We start from the raw sequence: 17,473 nt of genomic DNA, 5'->3' as shown, positions 1-17,473 counted from the left end.
ACAAGTTTGGCCCACATAGAAATATCCGGCCTAAAAACTCAAGTTTATGCTTTAAAAAAAAATTCAAAAAAATATTACAAACCTACCATTGTTTCCCATGATTGAAGATGGCTATATATTACCAAGCAGCTTGTAGCTCAGTGGCGTAAGGCGCTACTCGCCTTCTTTCGAACTTCGATTTGAGTCCTAGTAGCAGTGGGGCTGGCTAGTGGTTTCCTTCCTATGTTTGCTGGCTCCTCTCTGTGTGGTACGCCTGTCACCCCCACGATGCCTTACCTGTTCACTGGGCTTGCAGGATATTCAGTGGACCGTGGGATTAGTCGTGGTGCGCGTAAGCTGGCCCGGACACCCACGTTAATAAAAAAAAAAAGATGGCTATATATTAACTATAAAATCAAAATCTATGTTTCTAGATCTTAAAAATCCATATCCCAACTATTTTTCACCTAAAAAACATTAAAATAAAAAACATCGAACAAACTTCTATAATCTCGTTTCTAATTAACATCAAAAGTGTAAACGACCATAATTCTTTTCTCAAGATTTGAAGCCATAATAAACACCATATGTAATCGTGTGGAAAACAAAGATGATAGTGAATAGGATATTTGTTAATGTGTGACATGGATGATAATGTTAATAACATGACACCGGTGATTAAAGGATCATCATCTATACACAGTATAATCCATTCTTACATGTGCAATCATATGTAAGGTTAATGAACCATACAGCCCAGCACTTGCAGCTCCTCTTTTTGATCAAATACATATGCCCCCATTTGCTTAAAAATAACACAAAGATTTCTAAGATGAGCTATTTTCCAATCTTTTTTTCTTATTATTATTTAATCTATTTAACAGCACGTTTTGAATCCAATATGATGAAATTTTGGGCCCGGGTTTTTTTTTTTTTTTTTTACGTCCATAATCTGCTCACATGGAAAGAAAAAAACACTATGAGCAACATGTCATCAATTTCTTGGCATCAACATCTCGAGATACATCATAGACTTCACGCAACTTCCTCAGGCCATGCTCTAGTTTTCAGAAAAGGGTAAAAATACTAGAACTGATACACTGTCAACATCACCATATCAAGTCTAAGATTTGATGCTGCCCCTTCGCTTGCATTATTATCGGTCAAGGGCTCAAATTTGGTCTTATATGGGCCTCTGTACGGGTAAAATCAGCCTCAAAACATCATGGTTTTTGATCAATTTTTCATTGATCCCAGGACTTGATGATTCCAGGTTTCGTTTTGAATTTGTGGCTGTGATTCTACTGATTCTTTACAGGTATTAATGCATAATATTCTTACTAGTTTTGCTAAGACACTTAAGTGCAATTATTTTTGTCCTGTTCTCTCCCGTCAAATTCAAGACAGATTCATGTGGAGCCTACTGCACAGATGACAGAATCCTTCTGGCATCCCTTCAGTTTCATGTCATCGCCAGTTCAGGCGGAAGCTTGTCAGGACAGCAGCAAATTAATACAAATAACAACTTGATATCTAGCGGTATTATAAGCAACGTAGTGGCACTTCGTAGAAAAACTAGTAGCATCAGCCTCCATCCATTCTGGTTTCTGTCAATTATATTTTTCAATTATCCTAAAGATAATCTCAGACTCGATGGTTTAGGGTTTCGTTTGGAATTTGCCACTGTGGTTTTATAAGGTATTAATGTATAATACTTCTATTATTTTTCCTTAAATTTGTTTCAACAGCAAGATCTATAAATTATTATTTTGTCTTAAATTTGTTTCAACAGCAAGATCTATAAACTATTATTTTGTTTTGTCATTTTGGACACAAACAATGACATGTGATTGATTACACATATGACAAAATCCTTTTGGCATCGCCTGAGGTTTCATGTGATCATGTCAGTGTTAAGTCATCATACTGCAGTGTTTTTTAAAATATTTTTAATTAAAATAATATTTTTTAATTTATCTTTTACTTTAATGCGCTAAAATCATCTATGTAAAAACCATAAAAATCAACAATTTGTTATTAAAAAAAAACACTCTGAAAAATCAGGTTTCAATACAGAAACGAACCTGTTTCGAATTTTGTTTTACTTTAAACTGATTTTTTTCCCTACCAAAATAATATTATTTTTTAAATAAAGAAAAAGAGTCTTAAATTGCATTGACCCACCACCTGAGCTGGGTTGGAAAGAACTCAAGTCGATTTGTTTGTGTAGACATCAAATTTAATTAAGTTTTTTTCTTTTTGGAATTTTGAAGATAAAATTGCTGTTTTTACTCTCTGAGTAACCAGAGTCCATGGAATACGAGTGATTTGAATCCATATTATTACAACCCTATGCTAAGACACTTAAAACTAGCCCAATACCATGAATGTAGTAACATAGTAGGAGGAGATCTGTTTTGGAATTTGAAATAAATCCACCAAATTGGGTATGCTGAATGATCCTACCTGTTGCTCAAAGCATTTGCATATGGGTTCATAGCTGCTCTTCAGCCAGCGCAGCCTGGCTCAGACAGGGAGTCAGTTGGCTTGGTTCTGCTTTCTGCTTTCTGTTTCTTTAAACGTTGACGGATTAATCTTCCTCGTAGAAGCTTTTTCATTTCAAAAAAATCATCCACATATACATTAATGCAACACGAAGAAATTTCTTCTTCTTAGATTCGAACGCAAAGTGTTAGCAGCTATATGAGTTTACCATTGTGTTTCCAACGCATCGGTAAGTCAACAAATGAATCATGAGCTTCCGGACTTTCGCACAAACACGTGACTAAGTATCGTGATCTGAAGACATTTCGCTAGCATGGCATAGAAACAGAAGGAATGCATTTCATTCCCAGATGACTTTTAGCAATTTGTTTCAAGAATGATGCCTATATGAAGGGTATATCTCACTGAACTTGTTACAGAATCGACGTCTAACTGATTCCGTTGTCCCAAAAAATTGAAGCCTAGTTGCCTGAATGTTACACATTCTAGCGAGCCCTATATAGTTGACCGGGGAAGGGGAAAGAAACAAAAATGAGGGGGGGGGGGCTTGAACAGAAACAAATTGGTGGAACCAAATAACAACACATGAACATTCCTATAAATTATTTAATCAGTGTACATCGAGCATTTGTAATCATTTTCAGTGAGTGAATGATCTTCACCACTTGTTGAAACACCTAACAAGATGCAAAACGACCTAGGTGTCAAAGCAAGACTAGAGCAAGAAACACTGCTGATAATAGAAACTGGATTTTTGAAACTGGCAGGTTCACAGTCGCACTCCCTCCTTGAGGAGTCACGGGTCCAGGTGCCACAGTTGTTGTAAATCCTCCATTTGAGTTCGGTGTGATAGTTGAACTGTTTCAATGCAGAAATTAGGTGAATTACTATAAAAAGTTAAGTGCAGGATGGATCAACTACAAGCAGATTCAGATTCTCACCTCCCGGTAAATTTACAGGATCCATAACCTGCAAGAACAAACCATAAATAACTAAATTAGGAACAAAAGCAGTAAAAACTATTGATTTGCGGTAATGATTCCATCGCTTTCTTCCCTCTTGTTAGGAAAATGACAGAGTACAGGATGCAAAGAGAATAATATTCAAAGCCCATTTGGCGGGACCTCTATTTACCGCTAGGTACTGGCATTTCAGAGACTATCGGCTGGAACTAGCCTGCTTCATGAGTTCATGTTCAGTTATTTATGTCGTTACAATTAACATAATCCTTAGAACATCTAGAGCGGAGTGAATGTAAGGCACAGCAATGGATATCATGTAAAAAAATATTTGATGCATAGACTTTCAAACCACCTTTCATTAAACAAGAGCATGGTAAAATCCCACCATGCACGGAGAAATTCCCTGTTAAGGAAACCCAGCAGTTCTCAGCATGGAAGTAATAGACCAGAAAAATAAGAATAAAAAGAAAGTTCTATCAGAGCATTTTCCTTGGAACAATCAGTTTTGAGTCATCTGCAAAAACGCACTCAAGCTCACCAAATAAAGTAAAGAAATAACGGGGAAAATAATAGATGAACGTACTGGGATCAACCGTAGTCGTTGCAGCAGTACCATCAAAGTCGCATGTTGCACCAACAGAACGCTTTTTTTGATAATAGTCATTGTAAGCATAAGATGCATGGTTCTGGTAAGTATTAGGAAGATAGCACGGTTGCCCTTCTTGGATAGCATCGCAGTTAGCCCCTCCTTGCCCACATGCCCAGTCCAGCCCTGCTTGCAACTTACCAGGATCCGCATTTGGTTTCGCAACACAGAAATCAGAATTATTTCCAGTAACTTGATTCGAAGTGCTCAAACTAAAAGTATAAACAGCACTGCCATTGGTAAAAAATAAGCCCCAGTTTTTCTCAGACACGGGCCCAGGCCTCTTGTCTTCATTGAACAACTCATAAATGTATGTGTTGATGGGAACTTGAGGCTGACTAGGTGGCCCTGAATCATTTAGAACTCTCCGAATCAGATTACTATTGAAGGTCTCAGCATTTTCTGCAGTGGCATCAGGTTCATTGGCTCCACCAAGCCAAGGCCAGCCAGTTTCTGTAACTACAATTGAGATCCCAGACATATTCAGAGCTTCTATAGAATAATAGGTTGCATCAACCAAAGCATCAAACATGCTGTCATAGTGAAAAAGAGTGTTGGGGTCAACAATCTGTTTGACCGAGGGAAGTGAACGGAAGAGAGCATAATCAAGAGGGAAAATGCCATTTCCGGATGTGTATCCAAAATATGGATATGCGTTTAACATGTAGTACGAGTCTGTGTTTTTCAAGAACTGAAGAATTTGATAAACTGTAGCGCTCCATGAGGAATTAAAGGTGGCAGTTGAGGGGGGGAAAGGCCTTGGGATAATGTCCATGGCTTGAGGGGTTGAAATTTTGACCTGAAAATTTAGATTTGAAGCAACAAGGGCTTTGTGGAGGTAGTTCATGGCAGGAACCAAAACAGGGACAAGATTAGGGATTGAGGAAAGAACCTCACTGCCAACTGCAATGGCTGTAATGTTGGTTGAAGGCAAGTAAGCTGCAACATTTTGATTGATCCATGCTGCTGCTTTTGATGCAGATTCTCCAATTCCTAAGACCTCCTCATTTGGAACACCAACCATAACTTTAATCCCACTGTCTGCAAGGGCTTTCAACATGTGGGCATCAGCATCATAGAGGCGCAGATGAGTAATCTGATTGGCTTTGAGAATTGAAACCACATCTGGAGCCGATGGCATGTTTGAAACATCAGTTCCAAGATTTATTCCTACAAATGCACCTGCAAATTCAGGAATGTGATTTCAGTAACAGATGGTAAGAGCGGTGATCCTATTCTAGAAACATGAACTCTCACATCCAAATTTTCGTTTTGAAAATGAAAATTTTCAGATACTTACAAGCGTTAGTTACTAAAGTTCCAGGGCCTCAAGATAAGGACTCAGCTTTTCTAGAGCAGATTGAGCTCCTTGTCTAATTAGCTTTATCTAATCCTGACTTTGCTCTTGATATGTACAAAGAGAGTAGCAAAAGGACCATAATAAGTTTACCAAGTACCTGATGCATAGCTGAAAATGCCAACAATAAACAAAAGAAGATTTCCAAGCACCATCCAATCCAAGAAAACTTCAATCCAGATGCTACTCTAATCTCTAGCTCTTAGTTTTAAACTGCCAAAGGCTCAGAAACACACAATAAAATGTAACAAGAAATCAATGGCCAGAAAGCACGGTCTAGCTGAAGCTGGCAGTACAAAGACAGAAACCTGTAAGGATTCCAAACATGGAGTTAGGAGTAATTAACCCGGAGATCATAAATCAATAGCCTCCGAAACTATGTAAAATGCCAGGCATCAAATGCCTCCAAAACTATGTAAAATGCCAGGTATCACATAGAAAGTCCAAAAAGAACTAGGAAGTACAGCAAAATAGGTTGCACAGGGAAATAAACATATACATGAATCGAATCCATTTTTGCGAAAGGGGAAAGGGAGGAGTAACTAACACATATACATGTATTCATGTCCATGTATTCACATTGACCAGAAAATTATGATGTTCTCACCATCTGAGAATCCACCCACCTTCCTGCCCATCCAAAAGACCTTACAATCAAATTTGTAACAACCCCTCTTTAACAGAGAAAAAGTAATACTAAGCTGATGCATGGACACTGCCTTGAAATATGTGAGAATTTTCAATGCAGCCAATTTCGAGCAACCAAGCACATACTAGAGTGAGAATTTAGGGCACAATTAACTCCACAAGTCCATGCCTACATTAACTCTTTGGGAAAAAAGACAAACTTGGAGATAAATTTCAACTTCAAGAATCCATAGAACTCCACAAACAGCAAGCAAAAACCCAGAAAGCCTTGCATCTTAAAAAACCCAGATTCCAAAACCCTAAACAAGCTCCCAGATGCCTAAATTGCAAAGAAAAACATCACATAGCAAAGAACCCAGATAAGAAAACCAAGAAAAGAGACTCAAAACAGTATCTGGTCTCAACAAAGCAGAAACGCTCCAAGAAACCAAACCAAACCCTGTATGCAACTTTCAAAGAGTTAACAAATTTTTATGTAGCCACAAAAGGCAACTACAATTCCTCCTAGTCAAAAAAACTAAACGTTGATCCTGTACAAAGAATCTGTTATTCAATCTACACAGATAAGAATAGCCCCACTAATGTAAAGGCATGATCTTTCTGTGGATAGAATCGAGGCAGAAGAACACAAACACAATTTTCTAGTCTTACAACACACTTATGTCTTAACATCAACTCTTTCATTAAATACATTAGGTGTACTTCCAAAACACACCCCACCCTACTAAACTAAATATAGAAAATGAGTTTAGATTTCATTAGAAGGTTACCAGATATGAAACAATCCTCTGATGGCAGGCTTTGACGTCACTGAGCTTGACCAATGTTAGATAGCCAACATGACCAAATCCAAAGACGCTGCAAATTTTTGCTGTCTGTTGTTTTGTCTTCTTTCCTTTAAGAATGTCCTTGTCTCGGGCAAATCATATGGATGTCAGGACTGTTTATTTTCAGCTCAAACTTAATGTAAGAAGAAATTAGAGTTACTGTATTAAATAACATGGCCTTTATGTGATTTTGTTTTCCCTCCAAAAGTCATTTTTATTAGCTTGAAAGGGATACGAATAGTCAAAAGGTTACGGTTTTGGCTGTGGAAAAGGAAGGTGATAAAAGCAGAGAAAAAGAAATTAAATTCAATTCCAGTGGCCATTAGTGAGTATGCTTGTCTTCAACACCAAATTTAGAATTTTTTTTGGGTCCAAATAGGAAAAAACAAATTCAGGCTATTCGAAATGGGATGTCAAGGCATATTCCCTTCTGTTAGCTTTGATAAGCAGCAAGAACAAAGAATATTCAGCTCATGCAGCCACATTAGAGACAATCTACATCCCAAGCTCAAAGAGGACCGAAATTGATGGGAGCGTCTAAGTGATGGCATAAAATCTCCGCAGAAGTTTTAATCTCGTCGGGTGGAGCCCTAAAAGAAGTGAAGAGCATGATTCTGTGACATCAAAATGTTTGATTGCAAATCCGATTAGATATGGGGCCAAACATTGCACAGAAAGAAAAGTTTGATGCTCTCGCTTAGTTGTAAAGTGAAATGCAGCGGGCACCAAACGCAAAAAGCACCTCCTTTTTAACACTTGTTGGTCCCCTGTAAACACCTCCTTTGCTAAAAAGACAGGGATTCAAAACAGCTCAGCTGTGCCGTTGCAGCATTTGCAGGAAACTAGACCATCACGAATCAAGGTGGAAATGCCTCCCAGCATTTTGCATCATTAAACATCCTCACGATAGTGGGCCCTCAAAAGCGAAAAACTAAATCAACGAATTTTTTGATGTTTTTGAATTCAAATTCTTCCACAAAACAGGATTAACTGCAATAACAATAAAGTATTGTACAAAGTTGAAACCAAACGCCAACAAAACCTAGATCAAATCCCATCTGATAGAACTGCACTCACATCAGTAAACATAATCCAAAAGACAAGCAGCGTTCCAAACATCTGTTTCCATACAGGTTTTAAGGACTAGGAGATCTTTCTCCATTTGCTTCCCTAGGATATTCATCATGATTTGGGCTATGGCTTCTGCTTCTTCTTGGGCTGCGGCTTCTGCTTCTAACTGGGCTCCGGCTCCTGCTCCTAACTGGGCTCCTGCTCTGACCCCTATTTGGAGTTCGGCTGTGGCTCCTTGATCTTGAATATGGCCTCTCTTGACTGTACCTCCCCTCCTGGGGTGAAACAGATCTGCTTCAAAGCAAAAGATCAGACATGAACATTTAAAGTGGGAGTAGTGGATTGTCAAAAGGTACAACTCTATGCACCTCAGTGGGGCAATGGCAAGACATGTGACAAACCACAGAAAGTATCCTATTTCTATAACAATAATCCTATATCAGACAGGGCAATTCAGTTATAGGGCAAAGAGGCTAAATAAATAAGAGTAAATCAGAAACCAGGGAGGTGATATCAGATTCAGAACTAGTAAGGAGTGCTTCACGGTGTTTCACAAGCAGTTTGGAACAGCTAAACACACTTGCTTTTGGAAGCAAAATGCATTCAAGTTCCTATAAAAGGAACAAATATTCGGTGCCCAAAAAAATAAAAATAAAACATGGATAATTCAATAGCAACTGGAAAGAAATAATTGCATACCTTGAGTGATGCCTTCTTTTGGGAGGAGGGGAATAATACTCTCGACCACGGGACGGAGATCTTGCATGGCGTGGAGGTGGAGAACGAGAATGGCGTGGTGACCGAGAATAACGAGGAGGTGATCTTCTTCTATCACGAAATCGACCCCTGTAGGAAAATGAAATCATTTGGAGGATTATCAAAAAAGAAAACTATGGAAGATTATTGCATATACTCAAATCATAAAATACAACCCCGAATTGGGACCAAGCGAGCTTTAAAACAAGTCCTGATCACACAATTTATAGATTAAAAAAATACATGTCTCATGAACATCCTTATATCATGTCATGGCATGATTGGCATGTGAAACAACTCCACCTTATAATCCACAAATTCTGAAACCAGAACAATCTAACAAAATAGCTAATCTTATCATTTTGAATTTGTTGAAGTTTGTTTTCCAATAGAAAAATTCAAATCACTGAGCCCTGAAACATATCATTCGAGATTCATGTTAACAATGCCTCCATGCTCTCAACTCAATTCAAAATGAAAAACATAGGAAGAAAGTGATGGACAAATAAAACACTGCCATTTCAGCAATCATCTTATACCGCAACTGAGTAGAGAAATAGTTGTTTAAGGAAAAATATCCATGCCAATCAAAATCAATCCCATCAGGCAAGCCAACAAAGAAAAGATGGTGTCTACCTTGTACGCTCCCTTGTTCTCATATCCATTGGCTTCTTCCTATTCTCCTCAGCAAATACAACAGTCAACTCCCGGCCAAGAAGAACTCGACCATCCATATGATGTTTTGCCTCGGCAGCATCATGAGGATCTGCATACTGGACAAAGCCAAAACCACGGGGTTCCCTGTCAAAAGAAGATGATAAAGAAACAAGTTGAAGATGAGTATCACCATCTGCTACAAAATCAGGGGCTGAGCACGGGAACCATAAGCCTTTTGCCAATGAAATGTACCAACATAATCCCCATTATATGAAGGTCATGATATGAAAAAGCAAGCACACTGCTGACCTTGCAAGTGTCAGTTTAAAGATGACTTGAAACTCTTCAAGACTTGGAATCTCTTCACAATGTATTCAAACCCAACTTCCTTCAAATCTTCACTATCATTAACATCATCTTCAAAAGAACTCTAATTACTTGATTGATGTCTTCAAAACTTTAATTTCACTGTTAAATCTCAAGAACTTCAATCAAGGAACCCAGCTTATGGTTACAGGAGTATATCATTAAGAGATGACCTAAAAGAAATTTGGATGAAGGGGGGGTTATAGGGCCTGCTTGGAGAAAACCAAACAGATTGCTGAGCATTGTGTGAATTTCACAAAAATTATAAGAATGATAACATCAAAAAGTTTCAAAAAATTGATAGTTCAAGCTAATAAGTTTCAAGTTTCTGATGCAGTGCAGGAAGGAAATCAAACAATACAAAAAATAGGACAAGCTGAGTTACTTCTAAGGGAGAGGAAAAAGGAAGACAGAAAAACAGAAAGCTGTGGTAAGAACATAACATTATTTGTCCCATCTGTTTCACAAGGGGGATTAATTTTGAAAAAGAAACCAAACAAGACTATTGACTCCATTAACCCCAAGGAACATAAAGACACCAACATTAGAAAAGGCAAAACCCCAACGGAATTTTTTTAACAAAATAGTAAAAAAAATGAAATATCAGCAAACAACTTCATACATGAACAGCTGAAGTAATTGCTCACCCAGTATAATAATCTCTAGGCAAGTAAATGTCCTTGAGAGCACCAAACTGTTCAAAGGGTCTGCGAAGGTCTTCTGGCCTGCAAAAAGCATAAAAGTAATTGGCATGTATTTATGATAGAAACACGCATAAAGTTTATGGCCCCAAAATATTCAGCTATTAATAGGAAGGGGTGCATACTGCATAATGGCAAGTTTGGTTGTCGATAGGTTCCCACTCTCGGCAACATGAAAGTCACCAGTTGAATCGTTAACTTGTGTGAAGTTTCTCTCCGCAAGTAGACAAAATAACTGTCATCACTACTCCTGTCTCTTGTGCACATATAAAACTATCCTTAGGTGGCAACTAGTGTTATGGCCCACTGGCACAAAGCCCTGAGGCCACATAGATGCATTGTTCATTATGTCCTAATAAGCACCTAAAATCAGCAATGATTATTACACAAACTTAGCACTCTAACCTTCTAAGTGCCTAGCCAGTCTCGGTTGGAAAGAATAAAGGCAAGAAAACACAGATGTTGAAGCAGAAATTTTTATATTAGCCACTATTTGCAAAAAAAAAAAAAGCAAAGAAAGAAAATCTATAAAAAAAATGTTAAAGAGCAGAAGTTATGGGACAGCGAACCTGCAATCATGACGAAGGTTGCGAACTAGGAGGCTAGTAGGGAGATCCCTGCTACGACCACCATAACGTCCCCGAGGACTAGGACTCCGTCCCCTTCTACCATAGCCCCTTGGAGGCGATGGACTATAACTCCTTCCCCTCATTTACACAAAAATGTTTGCTCTCTCTGTGCAATTTAAACTTACCAGTCAAGGAAATAGTATCATAACGAAGAAAAAACCAACCAGGGTAAGAAACTATTAAATCATGCGCAATAAATTCAACAACCAGCTTCATATGATAAATAAATTTTATATAACTTAAGCAAACAACTTTCCACTAACACAGCACGTGAAGAGTTCAAGGCCTAAATTGATCTTAGCATGTCATACATCAATACAAAGACACTAAATGTCAAAGATTACACTTATGTTAAACAAACCCATGATCGCTTCCTTTCAATACCTTATCTTGATTATCCTAGTCAATTTAACTCCACTATCAAACTAGGGCTATTCTTCATTGAAATCCCTAGTTGCTCATTGTTGTTATCTTTTTCTACTTTCATACAGCAAAGATTGACACTTTGGTTAACAATGGCGTTTACACATCATATAGTACAACAACAACTCACAACCTTAAAATATAAAAGAAACCCACTAACGATACCATTAACCTAGGCATGTAATTTAAGAAACAACCCTAATCCATCTTCCCCTTGCTAATAACACATCAAACCCATTATATTCTTCATGTCTTTCCAGCAAACCCTAGCATTTACAGATATGAAGCCATTGATTATTTCTTTTTTAACAAAAACCCATTAACCTAAATAGAGCATTAAACCCTATCAAGTTCCATGTAATTCATGAAAACAGAATTAATTAATTAACACTAATATTCGACCTCTGAAAGGGTAAAATAATCTGCAACTAAACAGAGATCGAAACAACAGCTAGAATCTATGACAGAAAAAGGGGAATAAGGAAAGAAAGAGAGAGAGACCTGTGAAATTGAGAATTAGGGTTTTATGGAGGAGAGAATTTGTGAGCTGACGGCGATGTGGTAGCGAGAACGGATGCGAGAAGAAAAGAATACGAGCGCGCAGAGAGGTTGTAGATATATTGCCACGCAACAAGGGTAAAGGTTAACTAGGGTTGAGTTAATATATTCTATGCCTTTGGACTTGTGGGTCCTCTTTGAGGTCTACTGATCTAGTGGCTAAGATTTTTTTGTAAATTGTATTTTGGTATGGGAAAAAATTCCAAACAAAATTATTAAAGATATTTGTGTTTTTTAATGATTCGAAGAATACATCATCTACATTAAAACGTTAATCCAATACTAATATTTAAAAAATTAAATAATAAAAAAAAATATTTAATAACCCAACGACCTTCATAAAGTTATTCCGACAATTAACATTGGTTAATCACGAGAAAAGCTTTTAAAGAAATATAAATGTTGGAATTATGGTTTTTTTTAAAATAAAAAAATAGCTAATTTCTAGTTCAAAAATATTTTTTTTTTAAATGTTGCAATTGGAAATTGCGGTTCTTCTAAAAACCAAATTACAGTGGTAATTGTTTGTTTTGTGTTTGATTTATTATATGGAACATCCAATGAATATGTTTGTAGAATAAATAAATAAAAAAATATAAAAAAAAATTATGGATATGAATGATCATCAGTGAAGTAAAACCATCCAACCCGGCCACCTTCATATGCTATTTGAAAATTGACGCCAATCTCTTTCTTTTGTTAGCATGATCGTCGGTGAAGTAAAAACATAGTTGTTATCTCTGTGTCGCTTGGCAGGTTGATCAGTAAAGATTTGAGAATATAAATAAAAAATTTGAATTTAAAAGAAAAATTAAAAGAAAAATCAAATAGATGAATAAATCCAAAATAAAATAAAATAAAAAATTAAGGCTACATTTAAAAAAATAATAATGAAAGGCCTAAAAATTAAAATTAAAAATTAAAACATCAAAGATCAAATCTTAAATGTCATCAAATTGAACTGAACTGAAAAGTAAAATTAAATTTATAAAATAATCTAAAATTAAAAATAAAAATCTAGAGAATGAGGATCAATATAAAAAAAAATATGATTATCGATTCAATGATAAAATTAAAAAGAAATTAAAATTTAATAGAAAAGTTAGGAATATAAATTAGAAATCAAAACACTAGGGTCAAACATGAAATATTGTAAAATAAAATAATAAATTTGATTAAAAAATTAAAAGTTAAAGAATAAAATTAAAAAAAATAAATGAAATTTACAAGGACTACACATTTTTCAAGGTTAAAGAGGGGAAAAGAAAGGAAAATAAAAAAAACGTTGCTGGAGCTCCACTGTATATATAATGACTACACACATTAGATTCCGGTGAAAGGAGTGACAAAATACTTTAAACAGTTCCTTAAAATATGTTGTTTGGTCACCAAATGGTGTTACAGGCATCACTTAAAAATCATGAATATCTCTTACATGCTAACACACTTGCAATATTGTTTTTTTTTTAAAAAAAAATAATTGCTCTTAGCTTACATAATATTAATAAAAAAACATAATAAAAAACCAAAAAAACCCTCTATCTTAACTTTAGAATGTTTGACTTTAAGGGCATTTCAATAACTACATTATGCTAAAGTAAAATCTGTAAATGCCCTTGTAGTGAAGGAAATTCATCTTTTAATTATATTTTAGATATTACATCGTGTAAATCAAAGATTAAAAAACTTATTTATTCCATTTAATCTTGTAATAACAGATATATCTTATAAAAATACTATATTATCCCTGGAAGCATCCTATAAGACTTTAATTGTTAAAGATAAAACAGTAATTTTACTGTAAAAATTGGCAATAAAATATATGTGTGTGCTTCGTGAAACATGGTATTATTTTAGCTTTTGTTAGAATGTATCGAGGGTGAACTTGGTGCAATCAATAGTACAGGGATCAAATGGAAATATACCCAACAAATGGAGGGTGTATTTGTAGTTTACACAACCAGAAAGGAAAAACTTTAAGGATACGAGCGTAAGCAGAACAGAGGAGAGTCACTGCCTTGAGTCTCATATATATATATATATATATGCGCGCGCGCGCGCGATCTCTGTGGAAACAGCGACGTTTGCTTCTTTTCAAGCAGGAGAAGGAGAAGCTGATCATTCCCATCTCCTTGAGGAGCTCTCTATGCAGGTTAACAACACTTTGCTTCTTTTTTTATAATATTTTAACGAGCAAAGGATGATTCCTTTTTAATTTCTTTTAATCCATCCATGCTTATTTTGAACAATTTTGGGTATATTGTAAATTGGATTTTGATTATTTCTGAAGATATTAACTGGGTTTTAATTCTTATCTTGATTGATTTCTGTTCTGTTATTTATTTATAGATTAAAATGCATGTGTGCATGGTTGTTCTTGTCTTCTTGAGGTTTTAGCTTGCATTTTTAGGTGGCGTTTTAATTAAATTCTTTATTTTTAAAAATCATTAATATTCCATTATTATCTATGTTGAATTCAGAGAGAATTTTGTGTTTCAGAGCTTTTTTGAATTTTCGAATTCCATTTCTTGCACATTCTAATCCTTTTGTTTTGTTCTCTCTGTCATTGAAGTTAAACTCTTTTTTATCCAAGTATATCTAGTTTAAATTGCTGTATCCTTAGAAAAAAAATGATAACTACTTTCTGGAGGTTTTTGAGGAGAGTTTACTTGCGTTGATTTGGGATAGATTATTAAAGTATGTAGAGATTGATATGATATTGCATTTTTGTGAAGTAGGAATGGAGGAACAGTTTATACTAAGAGTTCCACCTTCTATTGCGGAGAAATTGAATCGCCTTTTGAGTGAAACTGCTTCTTCTTCTGAGGAGCAATCTTTGGATTTATCTTTTTCAGGTGAGAGCATACTTTCTTTGTATTTTATGAGAGGATTTTGTTTATTATAGTATATATATTTTGTTGTTGTTTGTTTGTTTGTTTTTGGTGGTTGTTACATGTATAGTGCTTTAGGTGTTACCATTGATTCAATCCACAGTGTATTGTTCCTTCATTGACCATGGGGATTTTTTCTCCTCCTGCATTCTCCTCGTAATCATATATAGGAAGAAAAATGGAAATTGGTTTTGCCTTCGAATTTCACTGCAGGTGTTTGAGTTGGAATGTATAAAAGCAGTGACAGCATGCATTTCATGTTTACTTCATGCTTATGGTCCCTAAATTCGGCCTTCGTTCTCTACCCTTTCAATTTTGATTTTGCAGTTTAATACTTCAGTTTACTTATCTACCTGGAAGCAAGGCTCTGTGAACAGAGTCGTGCTTTGTGTTTTTATTGCTTCTAATGAGCTCATGTTGAAAATTTCCCATTTGGGATGGATCCTGTTGTGGTTTTCTTAATTTTGAGTTGGGTGGCATAAAAATTCTATCATGATAGTAACTATGCAGCAAACTGCCTCCTTTTATATTTGGAAACTATATGTCCTTCAAATGTTCTTTCTAGACCCTTTCTCATCCACCTAGCGTGCGTTCTAGCATTGATGTGGTATGAGGAGAAGGACATGTATCAATCTGTAGCCAGTTTCTATTTTCCACCAAATACCTTTAATTTATTGTCAATACATTTTTATATATGAGTTTTTTATCCTTTCTTATGTTGGTTACAATTGCCACTTCCATTATGTGTTGGGTTTGAATGGTAGCAATGATGAGAAGATGATACAGCCACCGGTGTCATAGCAACGTGGTGTTCATTCTCCACAGCTCTAAAACACTTATTTTCTCTCTCCCTTATTTATCTTCTTCCTTTATTTCTTCTAATTCTATTCTTCTATTACCGAAGAGAAAATTGATTGAGAATTATGTAGTAAGGAAATCATTCTTTTGGCCTAGAGTCTTTGCTTGCTCATAAACATGGAATATCCTGTTTTGCAGAGGATGGAAGGAGTGGCACATTTGTCATTGGTGATGAACATTTCCCTGCATCTCTCTTGGATCTTCCTTGTGCTGTAGAGTCCTACAAAACATATGATGATTGTGCACTAGTAAAAACTTCAGACATTGGTCAGGTATTAACACTTGTTAGAGCTTTTGGTTTATATTGTTGATAAGAGATGGGTAAATCATTTATACCTGCTGCAATATTATCTGTTTTAATTTGGCAGATGCTCATGGTTAGAGAAGCTGGTGACACTGCTCCAGATGTGGTGGAGTACAGACATGGGCTCACTCCTCCTATGAGGGATGCTCGAAAGCGAAGATTTCGCAGGGAGCCAGACCTCAATGTATGTGTGATCTCCTACTCTCAAAACTATGTTGTTGAAACTAAGATTGCAAGAAATATTTTGTGGTTTGAGATCTAACTTGTGCTGTTACAGTGCTGTTCTTTTTTCCTTTTCACCCTATTGTCTTTACTGATTATGTCTATATTACCTTCTGCAGCCTGAGCTTGTACAGCGTGTTGAGAAAGATCTTCTAAACATCATGGCAGGGGGGACAGTCGAAAATGCTGATATCCTATTGTATCATGCATGAATTCAGTTTTTTTTTTTTTTCAGCTAAAAGAGAACTAAAAATTGTCCACTTTCTACCAAGCCGTAGGTTCTGCTATTCTAGATTAGCTCAAGGGGTATAGATTCCAGTAAGGGTCAGCATGTGTGTTCTTTGTGAATTGTATATATTTATTGCAAAAATGAAAAGTTAGGGTTAGCTCCCCTTATTAAGCATGCAAAACTTTAGGGATGCTTTTGGTTGACGGGCAATTTTCTATTGTCCAATTTGCATTATAATCCTGCGGGACTGCAACACAAAAAGCACCACCGTTTGCACTAATAATTGTTGCTAACCAACCTTAGCTCAGTCATACCTGCATTAATCAGTAGTGGATTATGCTCCGAAAGTTAAATTTTGGTTGTGTTCATTTTGTGAGCAAGGGAAGGCAACATTCCCAAAAGAGAATTTAAGGGAGACTCATTTCAGTGGAGTCACACTTGTTATAGTGTATTGACTGCATTCTTTGATTGAATGTCAAAACGTTTAAGTTACCATTCAAGTAAATCCTTAACTGAAGTTTTACATGCTGAAGCTAATGAGCAAGAGGAAGAAGGTGATCAGAATGCTCACAAAGCAAATAAGAAACCAGAGCCTGCTCCTGAAGCAAAGCCTGATGTGCCAGAAACAACAGCTAACGCAGAGGAGCCTGAGAGAAGTGATTCAGATGATTCTGATGATTCAATATAATGAGATTTCCTATGAATATAACTAATCCAGTTTGTATGTTAATCTATGTATGCATATGGCATGCAATGTATTAGCCTCCAATTATCTTCTTCATTATATACTTCTTGCTTAGGCACTTGACGATTGCCTGTACATTTTTGTAGTTTCTTTTATTATTATCGAAATACTGAATGATTGCTGCACAAATCTTTGATGG

The 17,473-nt window shown here is 36.1% G+C and overlaps 3 protein-coding genes across 10 annotated transcripts; 1 reads left to right on the top strand and 2 right to left on the bottom strand.

Moving 5' to 3' along the window:
- Nucleotides 1–3,003: 3,003 nt before the first annotated feature.
- LOC105142337 (glucan endo-1,3-beta-glucosidase 4-like) lies at nucleotides 3,004–6,861 on the bottom strand. 6 transcript variants are annotated; one of them, XM_011049921.1, is made up of 6 exons: nucleotides 6,251–6,861; nucleotides 6,029–6,079; nucleotides 5,550–5,662; nucleotides 4,030–5,274; nucleotides 3,426–3,453; nucleotides 3,004–3,342 (listed from the first exon to the last, which is right to left on the bottom strand). In XM_011049921.1, exons 3-6 carry the CDS (start codon nucleotides 5,602–5,604, stop codon nucleotides 3,189–3,191), a joined length of 1,482 nt encoding a protein of 493 aa, XP_011048223.1. In that variant the 5' UTR covers nucleotides 5,605–5,662; nucleotides 6,029–6,079; nucleotides 6,251–6,861; the 3' UTR covers nucleotides 3,004–3,188. The 6 variants fall into 6 exon arrangements, with proteins under 6 accessions (XP_011048223.1, XP_011048222.1, XP_011048221.1 ...); XM_011049920.1 differs by having other exon boundaries at nucleotides 6,057–6,079; XM_011049919.1 differs by lacking the exon at nucleotides 6,029–6,079.
- Nucleotides 6,862–7,853: 992 nt separating this feature from the next.
- Nucleotides 7,854–12,158, bottom strand: LOC105142333 (serine/arginine-rich SC35-like splicing factor SCL33). Its single transcript, XM_011049912.1, has 6 exons — nucleotides 12,029–12,158; nucleotides 11,045–11,210; nucleotides 10,422–10,499; nucleotides 9,388–9,552; nucleotides 8,695–8,841; nucleotides 7,854–8,286 (listed from the first exon to the last, which is right to left on the bottom strand). Exons 2-6 carry the CDS (start codon nucleotides 11,185–11,187, stop codon nucleotides 8,061–8,063), a joined length of 759 nt encoding a protein of 252 aa, XP_011048214.1. The 5' UTR covers nucleotides 11,188–11,210; nucleotides 12,029–12,158; the 3' UTR covers nucleotides 7,854–8,060.
- Nucleotides 12,159–14,082: 1,924 nt separating this feature from the next.
- On the top strand, nucleotides 14,083–17,463 carry LOC105142334 (transcription initiation factor TFIID subunit 7-like). Of its 3 annotated transcripts, none has more exons than XM_011049915.1 (6): nucleotides 14,083–14,233; nucleotides 14,819–14,940; nucleotides 15,973–16,106; nucleotides 16,203–16,322; nucleotides 16,480–16,549; nucleotides 17,114–17,463. In XM_011049915.1, the coding sequence occupies exons 2-6, from the start codon at nucleotides 14,826–14,828 to the stop codon at nucleotides 17,275–17,277; spliced, it is 603 nt and encodes a 200-aa protein (XP_011048217.1). In that variant the 5' UTR covers nucleotides 14,083–14,233; nucleotides 14,819–14,825; the 3' UTR covers nucleotides 17,278–17,463. The 3 variants fall into 3 exon arrangements, with proteins under 3 accessions (XP_011048217.1, XP_011048215.1, XP_011048216.1); XM_011049913.1 differs by having other exon boundaries at nucleotides 14,083–14,237; nucleotides 14,824–14,940; XM_011049914.1 differs by having other exon boundaries at nucleotides 14,083–14,237; nucleotides 14,821–14,940.
- The last annotated feature ends 10 nt before the right edge of the window (nucleotides 17,464–17,473 follow it).

The sequence above is a fragment of the Populus euphratica genome, unplaced genomic scaffold, assembly GCF_000495115.2.
Source record: "Populus euphratica unplaced genomic scaffold, PopEup_1.0 scaffold140.1, whole genome shotgun sequence".
NCBI classification, from domain to species: Eukaryota; Viridiplantae; Streptophyta; class Magnoliopsida; order Malpighiales; family Salicaceae; genus Populus; species Populus euphratica.
This window is presented reverse-complemented; position numbering and strand designations above follow the sequence as displayed.